Genomic DNA, 20,266 nt, shown 5'->3' on the forward strand with positions numbered 1-20,266 from the left:
TATGTTTTTTTTTTTTATGCATACTGTCACCAGTGCAGTAAAGCATCGTCATATGGCTGTTGTGGTGGTGATCAGGGATATTGACTGTTAACAGTATTTAAAAAAAAAAAAAAAATGTAAATATTTTTTTTTTTTTAAAAACATTTTTCTTTTTTAAACATTTTTTTACCTACTGTCACCAGTGCAGTACAGCATTATCATATGTCTGGTGTGGTGGTGATCAGCGATACTGACTAGTAACAGTATGTAACAATAAAATAAAATTAAAAAAAAAAAGTAATATTTGTTTTTCAATTTTTTAAAACATTTTTCTTCTTTTTTTTTTTTAACATACTGTCACCAGTGCAGTACAGCATCATCATATGGCTGTTTTTTTACATTTTTTTTCTTACATTATGTCATCAGAGTAGTTTAGTGTAATAATAGTGACACTGTACTACTATCAGGGCTTTTTATTTTTTTTTACACATTGCATTTATTGATGATCACCGTTATAAGCTACTGACTGGTGCTAGTAAGTAAAAAAAAAAAAAAAAAAAATGTAAGTATATAGGTATTTTTTAAAACATTTTTCTTTTTTTTTAAAACATTTTTCTTTTCTTACATTTTTTTTGTTTTTACATACTGTCACCAGTGCAGTGCATCATCATTAAATGGCTGGTGTGGTGGTGATTAGGGATACTGACTGGTAATACTATGTAAAAAAAAAAATGTAAAATATTTTTCCTGACAGACTCCATGGCAGCACATGTATGGGTAGGCTCCGCCTCCTCTCCTACCCATACGTGTGCTGCCATGGAGTCCATCAGGAAAGGAAAATTACGGTAAGTATTGATATAAATTTTCCATTTTTTTTTTTTCAATTTTCTAAAATAATTTTACTTTTTTTTTTTTTTTTTTACATTTTTTTTTAGAAAAAAAAAATATATTTTTTTACATACTGTAGCCAGTGCAGTACAGCATCATGGTGGTGGTCAGGGATACTGACTGGTAACAGTAAGTATAAAAAAAAAAAAAAAATGTATATCTGTATATCTATATTTCTTTTTACATCTTTTTTAAACATTTTTTTATATACTTTCACCAGTGCAGTACAGCATCATCATATGGTTAGTGTGGGTGTGATCAGGGATACTGACTGGTAACACTACATAAAAAATAAAAAATCTATCTCAACCATATGAAGGACAAAAAAAAAAATAAAAAAAAAAGCCAAAGGTAATATTACACCCGGGATTTAATTTTCTTTTTTAGTTTTATTTCCAAACTTAAGGCTGATTTGGATGGGTGCAGATGACAAATTTTATACCTTTTTTTAGCCCTCATCCACACCAGAGCGTTATGTTGTGCGATTCCCGAAGTGGAACGGCGCTCAAGCAGAAGAATTGCTTTATTCTCATTGGCTGAGTATTGTGTCGCACGTTGCCTGCATTGTGAAGCTCAGAAAGTACGCGAGCTTCTGGGGGAGCCAATCAGCTATTTTTGGGCTCAATAGACTTCAATGGGAGCGCCTGAAAAATGCACATTTATGTACGAACGTTTACCAGATTCTCTCATTTAAAAGTCTACGGTCCCTAAAACATGCGATTGTTCTCCCGCACTGCACGTCATGCATAAAATGTGTGAACAATGTGCAAAAAAAAGGCTACAATGTACCCGAGAACCGCAAACCAAAAACACTATTTATGTCATTTTTAATCTTCAAAGTAAACTCCCCCATCCATCCATCCATTCATCCATTCATCCACTGTAATCCATGCTTTATTTTGCTGAGAAATCACTTTCTGGCGTGGCCATCTTGAGTAAGGGCAGATGAATAATGTAACATTTACTTCCTGGGATCCTTCTGCCCTTAGCTCATGCACACAGGCAGGAGGGTTTGCTTAGCTCAGAAAGCCCCTCCTCCCATTAACCATTTTACCACCGGACAGAGGCGTAACTAGAACCTTCAGGGCCCTGATGCAAGAAACCATGAAGGGCCCCCCCATACCCCTGGCCGGGGCCCTTACCTTCAAGCCCAGGGCTCTTCCCACTAATCCTGGGGCTCTTTACACTCGTTGCATGGCCTTTTATTACGGTCCCGCAGCAGGATTCTTTCACAAGTTCTGCAGTGGGCTCCCTTCCTGCAATCTTGGGGCCTCCCCACAGTGGTGCAATGCCAGGGTCCGGTCACAAGTGTGACCTTTGCGATCCTGGAAGTTCACCCACTGGTTTGCTACCGGGCCCCCTGGAGCATGGGGCCCGGTAGCGATTGCAACCCCTGCAACCCCTGTAGTTACGCCCCTGCCACCGGAGGATTTTCCTGCTTTACGTCCAGGCCACTTTTTGCAACTTGGCACTGCGCAAATTTAACTGACAATTGCGCGGTCATGCAGCGCCGTACCCAAACAAAATTTACGTCCTTTTTTTCCCACAAACAGAGCTTTCTTTTGGGGGTATTTGAACTTCTCTGCAATTTTAATTTTTTGCGATATTAATTAAAAAAGTGCAACAATTTTGAAAAAATAACAATATTTTTCTACTTTGACAGTTAAAAAATAACCGCTTTAAGACCGGAAGATTTTACCCCATTCCTGACCAGGCCATATTTTGTGATTCGGCACTGCGTTACTTTAACGGACAATTGTGCGGTCGTGCGACGCTGTACCCAAATTAAATTGACGTCCTTTTCTTCCCCACAAACAGAGCTTTCTTTTGGCGGTATTTGATCACCTGTGCGATTTTTACTTTTTGCGCTATAAACAAAAAAAGAGCGTTAAATTTGAAAAAATAACAATATTTTTCACATTTTTTTATATGAAATTCACCCCCAAAAAAAAAATGTAAAAATCTAATTTTTTTTTAACATTTTAGGCCAATTTGTTTTCTGCTAAATATTTTTGGTAAAAAAAAAATCGCAATAAGCGTATTTTGATTGGTTTGCTCAAAAGTTATCGCGTTTACTAACTACAGGAAGTTTATGTCATTTTTATGTTTTTTTTTTAACTAGTAATGGCGGCGATCTGCAATTTTTTTTGTGGCACTGCGACATTGCGGCGGACAGATCGGACCCCTGACGGACATTTTTGACACTTTTGGGGGTACCAGTGACATTACTACAGTAATCAGTGCTATACATATGCACTGTTACTGTAAAAATGACACTGGCAGGGAAGGGGTTAACTTTTATTGGTGATCAAGGGGTTAATGTATGCCTGGTGCTTACTGACATGTGTGGGGGGAGGTGACTGAGTGAAACAGGGACAGATCGCAGGTTGAGCTATGCTGAACCCTGCAATCTGACCCTGCCTGTCACTTAGGAGATCCGCCTGCTCTGTTTACACAAGTGGGCGGATCTCCACACTCAATCCCCGATGATCGGGGAAGAGCGGCGGTGATCACCACCGCTCCTCCCCTGGCCCGACTCCCGCTGTGACTGAATACAGCGGGAGCGAGCCTCCTCCGGCACGCGCGCGCCGCCGAGAGAGGGGAATGTCTGGTGACGTAGGTCTACGTCGCCAGACGATAACGAGCCACTGTGCCGCAGTACCAGCTCAGTGAGCAGTGGGCAAGTGGTTAAATTGCCATGCTCTAGTGTGAATAGGGGCTTGGCCAACCACGTGTGGACACCTAATTATAGTCAACATATTTGGTGGGGCCAACCGGTATGAGCTTGTTGGACATCCCATTCCAAAACCATGGCCATTTGTTTTTAGAGTTCACAAGATTTTGGAGGGGGTCTGTGGGCCCATTTCTGGGGTCAGGTACTGATGTTGGCTCACAGTTGCTGTTCCAATTCATCCCAAAGGTGTTCAGTAGGGATGAGGTCAGGACTCGGTACAGGACATTCGAGTTCCTCAACATCCAACTGGTCACACCAGGTCTTTATTCAATTTGCCCACCTTTGAGGCTATAACAACCTCCACTCTTCTCAGAAGCCTCCACAAGATTTTGAAGGGTGTCTTTGGGCCCATTTGTAAGTTCAGGTATTGATGTTGGATGAGCTCAATTCTTCTGCCTCACATTGGGCACCAAAAAAAAAAAAAAAGACCTGGCTCACTATCGGTGTTCCAGTTTTTCCTAAAGCTTTTCAGTAGGGTTGAGGTCAGGGCTCTGTGCAGGACACTCCAATTCCTTACACCCCAAACTGGTAACACCGTGTCATTGTACACAGGGGGGAGGGTTCACAGTCATGCTCCGGTACATGGTGGGTGGGTGGGTGGGGCACATTCATGCTGAAACAGAAAAGAGTCCTGACCAGACTGTTACCACAACAATGGAAGAGCACAATTTTCTACAATATCTTTTTACGATGGAATATTACCTGGACCCTTCACTGGAATTGGCTAAATTTAACAACTTGGGGAGTGTCCAGATACTTATATAAGTCCCTGGCCTTCTCTATAGTAATGGTCATGACCCGTTGCCAAATTGAACTGCCATGTTTGTGTATGGGTACCTAAGATGTCTTCAAGCTCCCCAGTGCTGGTCCTACACACAGTAGTGTCCTAGCAATTGAAATCCTTTTTTTTAACCATATTTTATTTAAAAAAACTATCAAATAGTTTGGGGCCAACTACTGTCAAGATCTCTAGTGAGACCAAAGTACCTTCAGCATACTTAGTGAGAATAAGTATCATCACCATATTTGGTAAGGACAGGTATCAAGTCATATTTGGGGAGTTTTAAATACAGTCAACATATTTGTTAAGGCCAACTATCACATCAACATATTTGGCGAGGTCAAGTACAGTCAACATATTTAGGAAACTGGGGGGGGTCTCCACCGGATCAAAACCACATTGTTGAAGGGAGATTACATGGTAACTATGGCACTCCTATCGCCTTAATGTACCTCATCATCAAAGCCGAAGGTTTGATGCAGTCCCGTGACAGAGGTACTGGAATGCAAAAAGAGGGGGGAGACCAGAACTCTAAGACTGTCACATGGGGACACAAAGGTGATGGTGGAAAGGCTTTATTGAAAAAAATTAAATAACACCAATAATACAAGAAAATACGACCACCACCTCACAGATTAAAAATAAAAAGACCAGGATTGGAAAAGCACGCATGCGTTGCCCTCTGCATTCACACGATCATTCAAATTGCATAAAAATGTCTGGTCAGTCTCAGATATAACCACTGAATAAAATATGCTGAAGGTTGTGTATCTTGTAAGGAAATCGCATATTTGGTGAGGCCAAGTAGAGTCAACCTATTAAGCGAGGTCAAATACATCAACATATTTGGTGAGGCCATGTATCAAGTCAACATATTTGGTGAGGTCTAGTATCACATCAGCATATTTGGTGAGGCCAAGTATCACATCAACATATTTGGTGAGGCTAGGTATCAAGTCAACATATTTGGTGAGGCTAGGTATCAAGTCAACATATTTGGTGAGGCTAGGTATCAAGTCAACATATTTGGTGAGGCTAGGTATCAAGTCAACATATTTGGTGAGGCCAAGTATCAAGTCAACATATTTGGTGAGGCTAGGTATCAAGTTAACATATTTGGTGAGGTCAAGTATCACAACAGCATATTTGGTGAGGCCACGTATCAAGTCAACATATTTGGTGAGGCCAAGTATCAAGTCAACATATTTGGTGAGGCCAAGTATCACAACAGCATATTTGGTGAGGCCAAGTATCACATCAACATATTTGGTAAGGCCAAGTATCAAGTCAACATATTTGGTGAGGCCACGTATCAAGTCAACATATTTGGTGAGGCCAAGTATCACATCAACATATTTGGTGAGGCCACGTATCAAGTCAACATATTTGGTGAGGCCACGTATCAAGTCAACATATTTGGTGAGGCCAAGTATCACATCAACATATTTGGTGAGGCCACGTATCAAGTCAACATATTTGGTGAGGCCAAGTATCAAGTCAACATATTTGGTGAGGCCAAGTATCACAACAGCATATTTGGTGAGGCCAAGTATCACATCAACATATTTGGTAAGGCCAAGTATCAAGTCAACATATTTGGTGAGGCCACGTATCAAGTCAACATATTTGGTGAGGCCAAGTACCAAGTCAACATATTTGGTGAGGTCATTTTTATTTATTTTTTGTTCTTTTTACTAGTGATGGCGGTGATCTGTGATTTTTAGCGGGATTGCGGCGGACAGATCGGGCCCCTAACTGACATTTTTGATACTTTGGGGGGGACCAGTGACATTACTACAGTAATCAGTGCTAAAAATATGCACTGTCACTGTACTAATGACACTGGCTGGAAAAGGGTTAACACCAGGGGGCGATCAAATGAAATGTGTCCCTAGGGGGTGCTTTCTAAGTGTGGGGGGATGGGCTTATGGAATGAACACAGAGACCTGTGTTCCTAAATAGGAGGATCCCTGTGTTCATTGCTGGAAAAACAGCGGTCTGCCATGTTTACAACGTTCTGTCTCCATGAAGAGCAATTGCGGGTGCCCCAGTGGCAATCACGCAGATCAGCTTCCCCCATGGTGAATGGGCACGCCCACACCCCCACTCGCGGCCCCGCAAAGCAGCGTACAGGTACGTCATTTTGTGGGAATGAGCCGACCTGCCGCTGTATATGTATGGCGGCTGGTTGGCGAGTGGTTAACTGGTAATTGCGCGGTCATGCAATGCTGTACCCAAATTACATTTACACCTTTTTCTTCACAATAAAGCTTTCCTTTGGTGGTATTATTTCACCACTGGGGTTTTTATTTCTAATTATATAAACGAAAAAAAACGAAAATATTGAAAAAAAAAATTTTTTTTACTTTCTACTAAAAAATATATTTAATAAAAAAATTAAAAAAAAAATAAATCTAATTTCATCATAAATTTGACCAAAATGTATTCTGCTACATGTCCTTGGTTAAAGAAAATCCCAATAAGTGTATATTGATTGGTTTGTGTGAAGATTATAGCATCTGCAAACCTAGATAAATACCGGAATTTTTTTTATTCTTTTATACTAGTGATGGCAGTGATAACAGGACTGTGATAGTGTGGCGAATGATCTGATACTAACTGACACAAATTAGGAACTGACTAACTGCCGCTGACATCCCCAAAGGCACTATAACAATGATGAATGATAATACTATACACTGTCACTGTACTAATGACACTGGCTGGGAATAGGGTTAACATCGGGGGTGATCAAGGGGTTAAATGTGTGCCTAACCAGTGTTAATGTGTGCTGCTGTTTACTAAAGATCTCTTTGTTTCTTATCCCTGCTTTTCAGGGATAAGAAACAGAGAAATTGTTCCTTTTGTACAGATCCCTGTGTTGTTTGTCAACACAGAGCTCTGGTCTGTGATTGGACACTGCCGGTCAGCAAGTCCTGGCTAAGAATCATTGGCCAGGACTGGCTGACAGACTCCTGCTGTGTACAATTACCGGGGGACCCGGAAACTGGCAGCAATGTACCAGTATGTCGCTATGCCTGTACGGGCCGACCGTCTGCAGTGCATTGTGGGCCGGTGGTCTCCAGTGATTAAGCTGCTGGGTGTAGTTGTGCAGCGCTGAAAAAGAATCCCGGTACATTTGTCAGCAGGGTCCTTTGGTGGGAACGGCTTCCTGCGGCGCCGCACGCTCACGTTTGTTTTTGCCTTGGTGTTATGATGGATTTATGCTTATTTGGTTATTGGATTTGTATTGTATCTTCCTAGGTTTGTCTATGATCTGGACATTGAGGGGTTCATACTGGTAATAATTTTCAGCTGATCTCGGTTGGAATGTCGGCTATTTAGACTGATCTTGCCGGTGTGGGTTCAGTCATGAATAAGCGCTGAGATGGCGTGAAATGCATCGACTTCTCCTTCAGCCCACAAAGTGTCTCGCTTTTACTATTGAAGATGTCATTACAACAATAAAGCGGATGATTTTTTTTTCAGAGTGCAGCCATCCAAATCTTCTGCATTTATCTACTGCAACATATTTGACGAGGTTTAGTTTAGTCAACATATTTGGCGAGGTTTAGTTTAGTCAACATTTAGCGAGATTAAGTATAGTCAACACATTTGGTGATGCCAAATACAATCAACATTCTTAGAGAGCCCAAGTACAGTCAATATATTTGGTGTGTCCAAGTCAGTCAACATTCAACAGATTTGGCGAGGTTTAGTATAGTCAACAAATTTGGTGAGGCCAAATATAGTCAACATCTTTAGAAGAGCCAAGTACTGTCAATATATGTAGTGTGTCCAAGTCAGTCAACATATTAGGTGAGGCCAAGTATAGTCAGTCAATAGCTTTAGAGAGGCAAAGTACTGTCAACATATTTGGTGAGGTCAAATACCATCAACATATTTGGTGAGGCCAGGTACAGTAAACACATTTAGTGAGATCAAGTATGTCAACATATTTGGTGAGGCCAAGCACAATCAACATTCTTAGAGAGCTCGAGTACAGTCAACATATTTGGCGAGGTTTATTGTAGTCAACATTTTGCGAGGTTAAGTATAGTCAACATATTTGGTGAGGTCAAGTACCATCAACATCTTTAGAAGAGCCCGAGTACAGTCAATATATTTAGCGAGGTCAAATATAGTCAACACACTTGGTGAGGTCAAATACCGTCAACACATTTGGTGAGGTCAAGTACAGTCAACATATTTGGTGAGGCAGAGTATAGCCAACATATTTGGTGAAGCCAAGTACAATCAACATCCTTGGAGAGCCCGAGTACAGTCAATATATTTGGTGTGTCCAAGTCAGTCAACATATTTGGTGAGGTTTAGTATAGTCAACATTTAGCGAGGTTAAGTATAGTCAACATATTTGGTGAGGTCAAATACCGTCAACATATTTGGTGAGGCCAGGTACAATGAACATCTTTAGAAGAGCCAAGTACTGTCAATATATGTGGTGTGTCCAAGTCAGTCAACATATTTGGTGAGGTCAAGTATAGTCAGTCAACATATTTGGTGAGGTCAAGTATAGTCAATAACTTTAGAGAGGCCAGGTACAGTAAACACATTTAGTGGGATCAAGTACGTCAACATATTTGGTGAGGCAAAGTACAGTCAACACAGAGTATAGCCAACATATTTCATGAAGCCAAGTACAATCAACATCCTTAGAGAGCCCGAGTACAGTCAATATATTTGGTGTGTCCAAGTCAGTCAACATATTTGGTGAGGTTTAGTATAGTCAACATTTTTTTTCCAAATTCTTTTACTGAACAGAACAATAAATACAAAGTGCGTACAGTCAAATACAAAAGGTGTACATCAGAATTTGGTTGATCGGACACATCAGTACAGAACATGAATTTACCACGTAGGGCATAAAGCCGTTGAGGAAAGAGTAGCGCCTCCCGGGAACTCTCCCCGCCCGCCAGAACGGGCCAGGACAGCCCCAAGAATCCATCCACATGTAGGTAACACAAACCGCAGCATCTGCAGGCAACACTGCTAAGAGAATGTGGAGTAACCAAATCAGTATGTGATATACGCACATCACCACAGTTAGATTGGTTCCAGGATTTTCAAGATACTAACAAAAAAGGAGGGGTGTAAGGAGCCACAAAGGGAAAGACAAAGAATGTATAGTCAATATTTAGCGAGGTTAAGTATAGTCAACATATTTGGTGAGGTCAAATACCGTCAACATTTTTGATGAGGCCAAAGTACAGTCAACATATTTAGTGAGGTCAAATATAGACAACATACTTGGTGAGGTCAAATACCGTCAACACATTTGGTGAGGTCAAGTACACTCAACATATTTGGTGAGGCAGAGTATAGCCAACATATTTGGTGAAACCAAGTACAATCAACATCCTTATAGAGCCCGAGTACAGTCAATATATTTGGTGTGTCCAAGTCAGTCAACATATTTGGTGAGGTTTAGTATAGTCAACATATTTGGTGAGGTCAAATACCGTCAACATTTTTGATGAGGCCAAAGTACAGTCAACATCTTTAGAAGAGCCAAGAACAATCAACATCTTTAGAAGAGCCAAGTACTGTCAATGTATGTGGTGTGTCCAAGTCAGTCAACATATTTGGTGAGGTCAAATACCGTCAACATTTTTGATGAGGCCAAAGTACAGTCAACATATTTGGTAAGGCCAAGAACAATCAACATCTTTAGAAGAGCCAAGTACTGTCAATGTATGTGGTGTGTCCAAGTCAGTCAACATATTTGGTGAGCTCAAGTATAGTCAATAGCTTTAGAGAGACCAAGTACATTAAACACATTTAGTGGGATCAAGTACGTCACACATTTGGGGAGGCCAAGTATCATCAACATATTTGGTAACAGAGTGTGTTGGTGAGTTTGGTTGTTCTTTGGCATAGGAAGTGCTGGAAAGCCTTCCAGCGTATGACCAAAATACCTTTAGTCCTCCTTGAATATATAAGGGGGAGTTCCCCTCTAGATTCGGAGGCAATTTCTGCCCAATCTCTAGAAATGTTCTAGTTAGACAGGTAAGCCCACATGATGCTTTAGAATTGTGCTGAACCTGGCACCCCTTCCTCCAGGCGGGCAATGGTGGGCTTCAGTTTTGGAAGGAAGCCCTGGCTACGTGGTGGGTAACCAAAACTCTGGCAGGTTGTCTTTAACAAAAACTGTTTACAAAAGCAACAAAAACTCCCAGGTAGGGAGGAATGGGTGATTTTCCCTCAGGGTGACAGAACCTCATCAAGGTGTTCCTACAAGCGTGCTGCTCTCCAAGCCACAGTGTGAAATCTGTCAAGGCTCACCCCTGACAGCCTGTCAACAGATGACACACTAACAAGTTTAACATCAACTGTAACATTTAATGGAGCATCAAATTCACACTAAAAAGCCATCTGAGATCTTTTAAAATGTAATAATTTTCGAGCTGTGTTCTCATTATTACATTGTTACAGGTCCAGCGTGTTCTTGTTTTGTACTGCTCCTCAGGAGATATCTAAAGACGCCCGCAGACATGAAATGGTTTGGGAGATGTTCTCATGTCTATGGAACAGTTGGCACAATTTTAAGGGAAATTTTTTGGACAGATTAGAAGATTTTTTCCAGGTAATATAATTTCCTCTTAGCCGGAGCTGGAACTATCAGGGCCATAAGAGCCAGGGAAACTGCATTATAGATCGGGTCAAGAGCTTGGGTTGGGTTCCGCATAAGGTGAAGTTACATAGTTACATAGTTAGTGAGGTTGAAAAAAAGACACAAGTCCATCTGGCTCAACCAATAAAAACAAAAAACAGTAAAGAAAACACAACCATACAATCCCATATACACAATCCTATACCCACCCCAACCATACAATCCCATATACACAATCCTATACCCGCCCCAACCATACAATCCCATATACACAATCCTATACCCACCCCCAACCATACAATCCCATATACACAATCCTATACCCACCCCAACCATACAATCCCATATACACAATCCTATACCCGCCCCAACCATACAATCCCATATACACAATCCTATACCCGCCCCAACCATACAGTCCCATATACACAATCCTATACCCACCCCAACCATACAATCCCATATACACAATCCTATACCCGCCCCAACCATACAATCCCATATACACAATCCTATACCCACCCCCAACCATACAATCCCATATACACAATCCTATACCCACCCCAACCATACAATCCCATATACACAATCCTATACCCACCCCAACCATACAATCCCATATACACAATCCTATACCCTCCCCAACCATACAATCCCATATACACAATCCTATACCCGCCCCAACCATACAATCCCATATACACAATCCTATACCCACCCCAACCATACAATCCCATATACACAATCCTATACCCACCCCAACCATACAATCCCATATACACAATCCTATACCCGCCCCAACCATACAATCCCATATACACAAACCTTTACCCTCCCCAACCATATAATCCCATATACACAATCCTATACCCACCTCAACCATACAATCCCATATACACAATCCTATACCCAACCCAACCATACAATCCCATATACACAATCCTATACCCACCCCAACCATACAATCCCATATACACAATCATATATCCACCCCAACCATACAATCCCATATACACAATCATATACCCACCCCATCCATACAATCCCATATGCACAATCCTATACCCTCCCCAACCATACAATCCCATATACACAATCCTATACCCTCCCCAACCATACAATCCCATATACACAATCCTATACCCACAGTTGATCCAGAGGAAAGCGAAAAAAAAACAGAAAAGCATGATCCAATTTACTACAGCAGGGGAAAAAAATTCCTTCCTGATCTCCTGAGAGGCAATCAGATATTCCCTGGATCACCTTTACCTATAAATATTAGTACCCAGTTATATTATGTACACCCAGGAAAGAGTCCAGGACTTTTTTAAAGCAATCTACTGAGATGGCCAGAACCACGTCTGGAGGGAGTCTATTCCACATTTTCACAGCTCTTACTGTGAAGAAACCTCTCCGTATTTGGAGACAAAATCTGTTTTCCTCTAGAGGCAAAGAGCGCCCCCCTTGTCCTCTGTGATGACCTTAAAGTGAATAACTCAACACCAAGTTCACTATATGGACCCCTTATGTATTTATACATGGAGATCATATCCCCCCTTATGTATTTATACATGGAGATCATATCCCCCCTTATGTATTTATACATGTTGATCATATCCCCCCTTAATTCCCACTTTTCAAGAGAGAATAAATTCTGTTCCTGTAATCTCTCCTCATAGCTGAGCTCCTCCATGCCTCTTATCAGTTTGGTTGCCCTTCTCTGCACTTTCTCCATTTCCCCGATATCCTTTTTGAGAACTGGAGCCCAAAACTGAACTGCATATTCCAGATGAGGTCTTACTAATGATTTGTACAGATGATATCTCTCTCTCTGGAGTCCATGCCTCTGTTATACAAGAAAGGACTTTGCTTGCTTTGGAAACCACAGCTTGGCATTACATGCTATTATTAAGCTTAGGATCTACCAGAACACCCAGATCCTTCTCCGCTATGGATTCCCCCAGATCCTTCTCCGCTATGGATTCCCCCAGATCTTTCTCCGCCATGGATTCCCCCAGTTCTACTCCCCCTAGTATGTGTGATGCATGCATATTCTTACCCCCCAAGTGCATAACTTTACATTTATCAACATTAAACCTCATTTTCCACATAGTTGTCCAATGAAACTGTGCATTGAGGTCAGATTGTAAGTTGGAGACATCCTGTAAGGAAGTTATTCCACTGCAAAGCTTGGTGTCATCTGCAAAGACTGAAATGGTTCTTTTAATCCCAGACCCGATATCATTTTTAAAGATATTAAAAAGTAAGGGTCCCAACACTGAACCTTGGGGTACACCATTGATAACCTTACACCATTCAGAGTAAGAATCATTAACCCCTACTCTCTGAATTCTATCTTTTATCCAATTTTCTATCCAATTACAAACCCATCTTTCCAAGCCAGTAGACTTTACCTTACACATTAGCCATGTGTGGAACTGTGTCATACCACGTCCACAGCCCCCCCTCTGTCCAAGTATACCCCGTCCACAGCCCCCCTTCTGTCCAAGTATACCACGTCCGCAGCCACTCCTCTGTCCAAGTATACCACGTCCACAGCCACCCCTCTGTCCAACTATACCACGTCCGCAGCCACTCCTCTGTCCAAGTATACCAGGTCCACAGCCACCCCCCTGTCCAAGTATACCACGTCCACAGCCACCCCTCTGTCCAAGTATACCACGTCCACAGCCCCCCCTCTGTCCAAGTATACCACGTCCACAGCCCCCCTCTGTCCAAGTATACCACGTCCACAGCCACCCCTCTGTCCAAGTATACCACGTCCACAGCCACCCCTCTGTCCAAGTATACTACATCCACAGCCACCCCTCTGTCCAAGTATACCACGTCTACAGCCACCCCTCTGTCCAAGTATATCACGTCCACAGCCCCCCTCTGTCCAAGTATACCACGTCCACAGCCACCCCTCTGTCCAAGTATACCACGTCCACAGCCACCCCTCTGTCCAAGTATACTACATCCACAGCCACCCCTCTGTTTAAGTATACCACGTCTACAGCCATCCCTCTGTCCAAGTATACCACGTCCACAGCCCCCCCTCTGTCCAAGTATACCACGTCTACAGCCACCCCCCTTTCCAAGTATACCACATCCACAGCCACCCCTCTGTCCAAGTATACCCCATCCACAGCCACCCCTCTGTCCAAGTATACCATGTCCACAGCCACCCCTCTGTCTAAGTATACCACATCCACAGCCACCCCTCTGTCCAAGTATACCACATCCACAGCCACCCCTCTGTCCAAGGTTTTACTTACCTCCTCATAAAAAGAAATCAGGTTTGTTTGGCAACTTCTGTCTTTCATGAATCCATGCCGTCTGCTGCCTAAAATAATTTTTCCAGCAAGAACTCATCTATGTGGTCTTTTATTAAACTCTCCAATATCTTCCCGACTATAGAAGTTAAACTAACAGGTCTATAGTTACTTAGTAAAAACTTTAATCCCTTTTTAAATATAGGCACCACATTGGCCCTATGCCAATCCAGTGGTACTATTCCAGTCCTTAACGAGTCCCTAAAAATTTGAAACAAAGGCTTTGAAATTACAGCGTTCAATTATTTTAGGATGCGTGGGTGGAGGCCATCTGGTCCAAGTGCTTTATCCCCCTTTATTCTGTCTAAATATTTCTGGACCAGATCACTTTTGAGCCATTGTGGATCTTTTGGGACTGTCAATACCGTCCTCATTATGATCATAAGCCCCCCCCCCCCCCCCATGAAGTGGAAAGTTCCCTGCACAACAAATATACAAACTATATATATCCTTAAATCCAACCAAATAATTACCAATACAGAAACGTATAAATAAGTGACACTGATAATGATCTTGGAGTGGGGCTTAAACCTTCCAGAAAGTGTTGGTTTTTGGGGAGGGTTGAGTCCTGGAATTCGGGGAGGGTTAAGTGTTGGTTTTCGGGGAGGGTTAATTTGGGTTTCCAAATTATAAATTCACACAAAGTGTTTGATTTTAGGGAGGATTAAATGTTGGATTTCGGGGGGGGGGGGGGGTAAATGTTGGATTGTGAGGAGGGTTACGTTTTGGATTTTGGGGAGGGCTAAGTGCTGGGTTTCAGGGAGGGTAAATGTCGGGTTTTTTTGGGGGGGAGGTAAAATGTTGAATTGAGGGGGTTAAATTGAGGGGGGTTAAGTGCTGGGCTTTGGGAAGGTTTAAATGTTGATTTTCGGGGAGGGTTAAGTTTGGGATTTTGGGGAGAGGCTAACATTTCTGTATTAAAAATCTTTTTTTTTTTTAATTGGTCTTATGTAAATGTTTTGGATTTTAGGGAGGGTTAAATGTTGTATTTCCAAATTACAAATTAAAAACCAAGTCGTGGATTTTGGGGAGGATTAAATGTTGGATTTTGTGTGTGTGTATGGGGGGGGGGGGGGTAAATGTTGAATTTAAAGAAGGGTTACATTTTAGATTTTGGAGAGAGTTAAGTGCTGAGTTTCAGGGAGGGTAAATGTTAGGTATTGGGGGTTACGTGTTGTATTTTGGGGAGGGTTAAATGTTGGATTTTTTGAGGGGGTTAGTGTTGGGTTTTGGGAAGGGTTAAATGTTGGATTTTTTGAGGGGGTTAGTGTTGGGTTTTGGAAAGGGTTAATTAAGTGTTGGATTTCCAAATTAGAAATTCAAATCACAAATTTGGGTTTTCGAGGAGGAATAAATGTTGGGTTTTCGAGGAGGAATAAATGTTGGATTTTTGGGAGGGTTATATGTAGGATTTGGGGGAGGGTGTAATGTTGGATTTTGGGGAGGATTAGGTGTTGAGGTTTTGGGAGGGTTAAGTATTGGGGTTTTGGGGTGGGTTAAATGTTTGGTTTCCAAATTATAAATTCAAACAAAGTTTTGGATTTTGGGGAGGATTAAATGTTGGATTTAAAGGAGGGTTACGTTTTAGATTTTTTTGGGGTTTAGTGCTGAGTTTCTGGGAGGGTAAATATTAGGTTTTGGGGGTTACGTGTTGGGTTTTGGGAAGGGTTAAATGTTGGATTTTTTTGAGGGGGTTAGTGTTGGGTTTCGGGAAGGGTTAAATGTTGGATTTCAGGGGGAGGGGGGGTTAAGTGTTGGATTTCAAAATTACAAATTCAAATCACAAATTACAAAGTATTGGGTTTCAAGGAGGAATAAATGTTGGATTTTTTGGAGGGTTATATATAGGATTTGGGGGAGGGTTATATGTAGGATTTGGGGGAGGGTTATATGTAGGATTTGGGGGAGGATTAAGTGTTGGGGTTTTGGGAGGGGTAAGTGTTGGGGTTTTGGGAAAGGTTAAATGTTGGATTTCGGGGTGGAGGGGGGAGGGTTAAGTTTTGGATTTCCAAATTACAAATTCAAATCACAAATTACAAAGTGTTGGGTTTTCGAGGAGGAATAAATGTTGGATTTTTGGGAGGGTTAAGTGTTGGGGTTTTTGGAGGGTTACAGTATATATAGGATTTGGGGGAGGGTTATATGTAGGATTTGGGGGAGGGTGTAATGTTGGATTTTGGGGAGGATTAAGTGTTGGGGTTTTGGGAGGGTTAAGTGTTGGGGTTTTGGGAAAGGTTAAATGTTGGGTTTCGGGTAGGGTTAAGTGTTGACTTTTGGAGGGGAAGGGTAAATGTTGGATTTCGGGGAGGATTAAGTATTAGGTTTTGGGAAGGATTAGGGGGTTAATGCCTCCTAGGCTATCAGGGATAAATCGGATATTAGGTACAATAATTGATTTTTACGTGTTTCACCACTAATAAGCCTTGTGCCGAGAATTACTGCACTGAGCATCCAGTGCCAAAAGCCAACACACCGATGATGGACAGCTGAGTCATCAAAGAACAGGCCATATGAACTCATCCAATGTTGGGCTGAAGGTCTGAGGCACATAGAACCTCATCTAGGTCACTCATTTCTGGTGACTCGAATGCCTCCACGCTAAGAAATAAAGGTCTTCAGACAACAAAGCTGACACCAAGGGCAGCCGGATAATGCCACAGATATAAAAAACACAAATTCCGAACGAGGCCGGGCAAAGAACCGCCAGATGCGCAGCCCAACTCCTAGCCTTTTGTACGCTGCAGAATCTGAGGCCGTCAGGCACATGTCAGCAGAAGCCGAGCCAGAGAGCCTACGAGCTTCCTAATTGGCCCCCGAAGTGGGACCTGAATTCCCCTAAGCACGGCAAGAAGTATTTTTAATACCATGAACTGTGAATGGATACCTTACCTGCCAGACACACGAACCAGCGAAACGCCAGCAGTTTCCATAGCAACCTCATCCTCGTTTGGTGGGTTTGAACGCTTCTTCTCCGGCCACTGGGATCTGCAGCGAGTTTACACGTTTATCTGTGGAAGAGAAAACAGAAAGAGAGGAAGTTTATCATTTTCTGTCTGTTGTACCAAGACCGTCGGCAGCCGTCACCCCCCCTTTGCTGCTACCCGATCGATCGCTGTTTTACCTTCCTCGCAGCGCCGGCCTGAGAAAAAGCAATCAGTCGGCACATTACGGGTGACCTAGATCTAGCAGCACACCTATTACATTAATCCGGTAAAATACATGCACACACTCCGGCCTGGAAATATTAGAGACCCCCCTTAGTATTGATGTTAGGTCAAAGGATCCTATGATCAATGGTAACGTAATACTCCATCATTTGTTAAAACCTCTGCTGGGAACGCCAAAGATTTTATCTATACAGCAACACACTGCAGCGCCCCGCCGAACGAACTGTGCTTGACAAGGATATTCCTTCACATTACAGATCTTTAAAGTGAACCTGACATTTACAGAGCCAGCCATCTTGTGGGTGGTACAATTAGGAGAACGTAGCCTATCCACTCCCTATTGCCTGGTGACATCATTAAGAATGGAGCCTATCATATTACTAGAGGCCAATGACATCACTGAGAATGCAGCCTAACCAATCACTAGAGAGCGGTGACATCACTGAGAATGCAGCCTATCCATTCACTGGAGAGGTGTGACATCACTGAGAATGCAGCCTATCCGATCACTAAAGAGCAGTGACATCACTGAGAATGCAGCCTATCCAATGACTAGAGAGCGGTGACATCACTGAGAATGCAGCCTATCCCTTCAATAGAGAGCGGTGACATCACTAAGAATGCAGCCTATCCATTCACTAGAGAGCGGTGACATCACTGAGAATGCAGCCTATCCAATCACTAGAGAGCAGTGACATCACTGAGAATGCAGCCTATCCAATCACTAGAGAGCAATGACATCACTGAGAATGCAGCCTATCCATTGACTAGAGAGCGGTGACATCACTGAGAATGCAGCCTATCCAATCACTAGAGAGCGGTGACATCACTGAGAAAGCAGCCAATCCAATCACTAGAGAGCGGTGACATCACTGAGAATGCAGCCTATCCATTCAATAGAGAGCGGTGACATCACTAAGAATGCAGCCTATCCATTCACTAGAGAGCGGTGACATCACTGAGAATGCAGCCTACCCATTCACTAGAGAGCGATGACATCACTGAGAATGCAGCCTATCCAATCACTAGAGAGCGATGACATCACTGAGAATGCAGCCTATCCATTCACTAGAGAGCAGTGACATCACTGAGAATGCAGCCTATCCAATCACTAGAGAGCGGTGACATCACTGAGAATGCAGCCTATCCAATCACTAGAGAGTGGTGACATCACTGAGAATGCAGCCTATCCAATCACTAGAGAGCGGTGACATCACTGAGAATTCTCGGCAGAAAGATTGGGATACCTTCATTCTACATTCATACATTCAGTACAGGGAACATGCATTGCACTGATGAATCCAGAAGGGTCTGTGTCCCTCAGCTCTGTGTGTACTTCAATCTCCTTTCCAGGTCTACTCACAGCATAGTAGTAAAACCATCTGAAGGAAAGCAGCAGCCTTTGCAATCCCAGCTGCTGACTGGTAAATGTGAAAAATAATATCCAATATTTCATATTTCCCCGACTGAAAAAGAAACAAAATAAACATCCTGATCACTGAGCATATGAAATAAAATGATTGTTTCTTTTTTTTGTGGAAATAGTTTTTTTGGTTTATTGACCTTCAAAGTAAAAAAAATATATTTTTGGACAATTTAAGGGATTCCGTTTTTTAGAAAAGATCGCGGTGTTATTCCGGTTTGTACAGCACTGCGCTACTACTGAAAATGAAGTAATCGGTGGAATTTCGCCCTCCGCGGCCTGCGTTCAGCGTACGTTTCCAGACTGCGAAATTCTCCGAAGGATCCCGTCTCCTCCGCGCTCCGGGAAGATTTAACGTCTCTGTCTTTGCCCAGCCAGCTTTCCGATACAATCATTTATAGCAATTATCTTCATTTTCTGTTTCTTGATCCATAATATATGACATTTACGTCGGCGGGAAGACACGGAAATTGAACAAGTCATACGCTTTTGTCTCCAGACGCGGAGACATCGCCCGTTTAACAACGCCGAGCCGGCTGCCTGGCGGACAGACGCCGATTGGCTCATGAGATTATCGCCGATGATACAATGACTCGGGACGGGTTCAGAATTATCTGCAGATGTTAGAAGAAGGAATCGCATCAAATGTGAAAATGTTGCAAATATGCAACTTCACCGAGAGGAACTCGGACTCTGCGTGCATTTACAGATACAATGAAAGTAAAGGGAAGGGCTGGACCCTCTGCAAGGTTTTTATTGATAGAATCTTTACAATAATCATTGGTGTCAGTGGGAGGAATAGTGCCCCATCGTTGATGTCAGTGGAAGGAATAGTGTCCCATCATTGGTGTCAGTGGGAGGAATAGTGCTCCATCATTGGTGTCAGTGGGAGGAATAGTGCTCCATCATTGATGTCAGTGGGAGGAATAGTGTCCCATCATTGGTGTCAGTGGGAGGAATAGTGCTCCATCATTGGTGTCAGTGGGAGGAATAGTGCTCCATCATTGATGTCAGTGGGAGGAATAGTGTCCCATCATTGGTGTCAGTGGGAGGAATAGTGCTCCATCATTGGTGTCAGTGGGAGGAATAGTGCCCCATCATTGATGTCAGTGGGAGGAATAGTGCTCCATCATTGGTGTCAGTGGGAGGAATAGTGCTCCATCATTGATGTCAGTGGGAGGAATAGTGTCCCATCATTGGTGTCAGTGGGAGGAATAGTGCTCCATCATTGGTGTCAGTGGGAGGAATAGTGTCCCATCATTGGTGTCAGTGGGAGGAATAGTGCCCCATCATTGATGTCAGTGGGAGGAATAGTGCTCCATCATTGG

At 42.6% G+C, this 20,266-nt stretch overlaps 1 protein-coding gene across 3 annotated transcripts in view; it reads right to left on the bottom strand.

The window, feature by feature from the left end:
- Positions 1-20,266, bottom strand: part of LOC309561911 (contactin-4-like) — a 192,434-nt gene that overhangs the window by 132,266 nt on the left and 39,902 nt on the right. For all 3 annotated transcript variants that reach the window (XM_082265976.1, XM_082265975.1, XM_082265974.1), the window contains exon 2: positions 17,238-17,356. In XM_082265976.1, the coding sequence (XP_082122102.1) occupies positions 17,238-17,289 (52 nt within the window). In that variant the 5' untranslated portion in view covers positions 17,290-17,356. The remainder of the gene's footprint in view (positions 1-17,237; positions 17,357-20,266) is intronic.

Source organism: Pelophylax lessonae (genome assembly GCF_965119305.1).
Source record: "Pelophylax lessonae genome assembly, chromosome: 8".
NCBI classification, from domain to species: domain Eukaryota; kingdom Metazoa; phylum Chordata; class Amphibia; order Anura; family Ranidae; genus Pelophylax; species Pelophylax lessonae.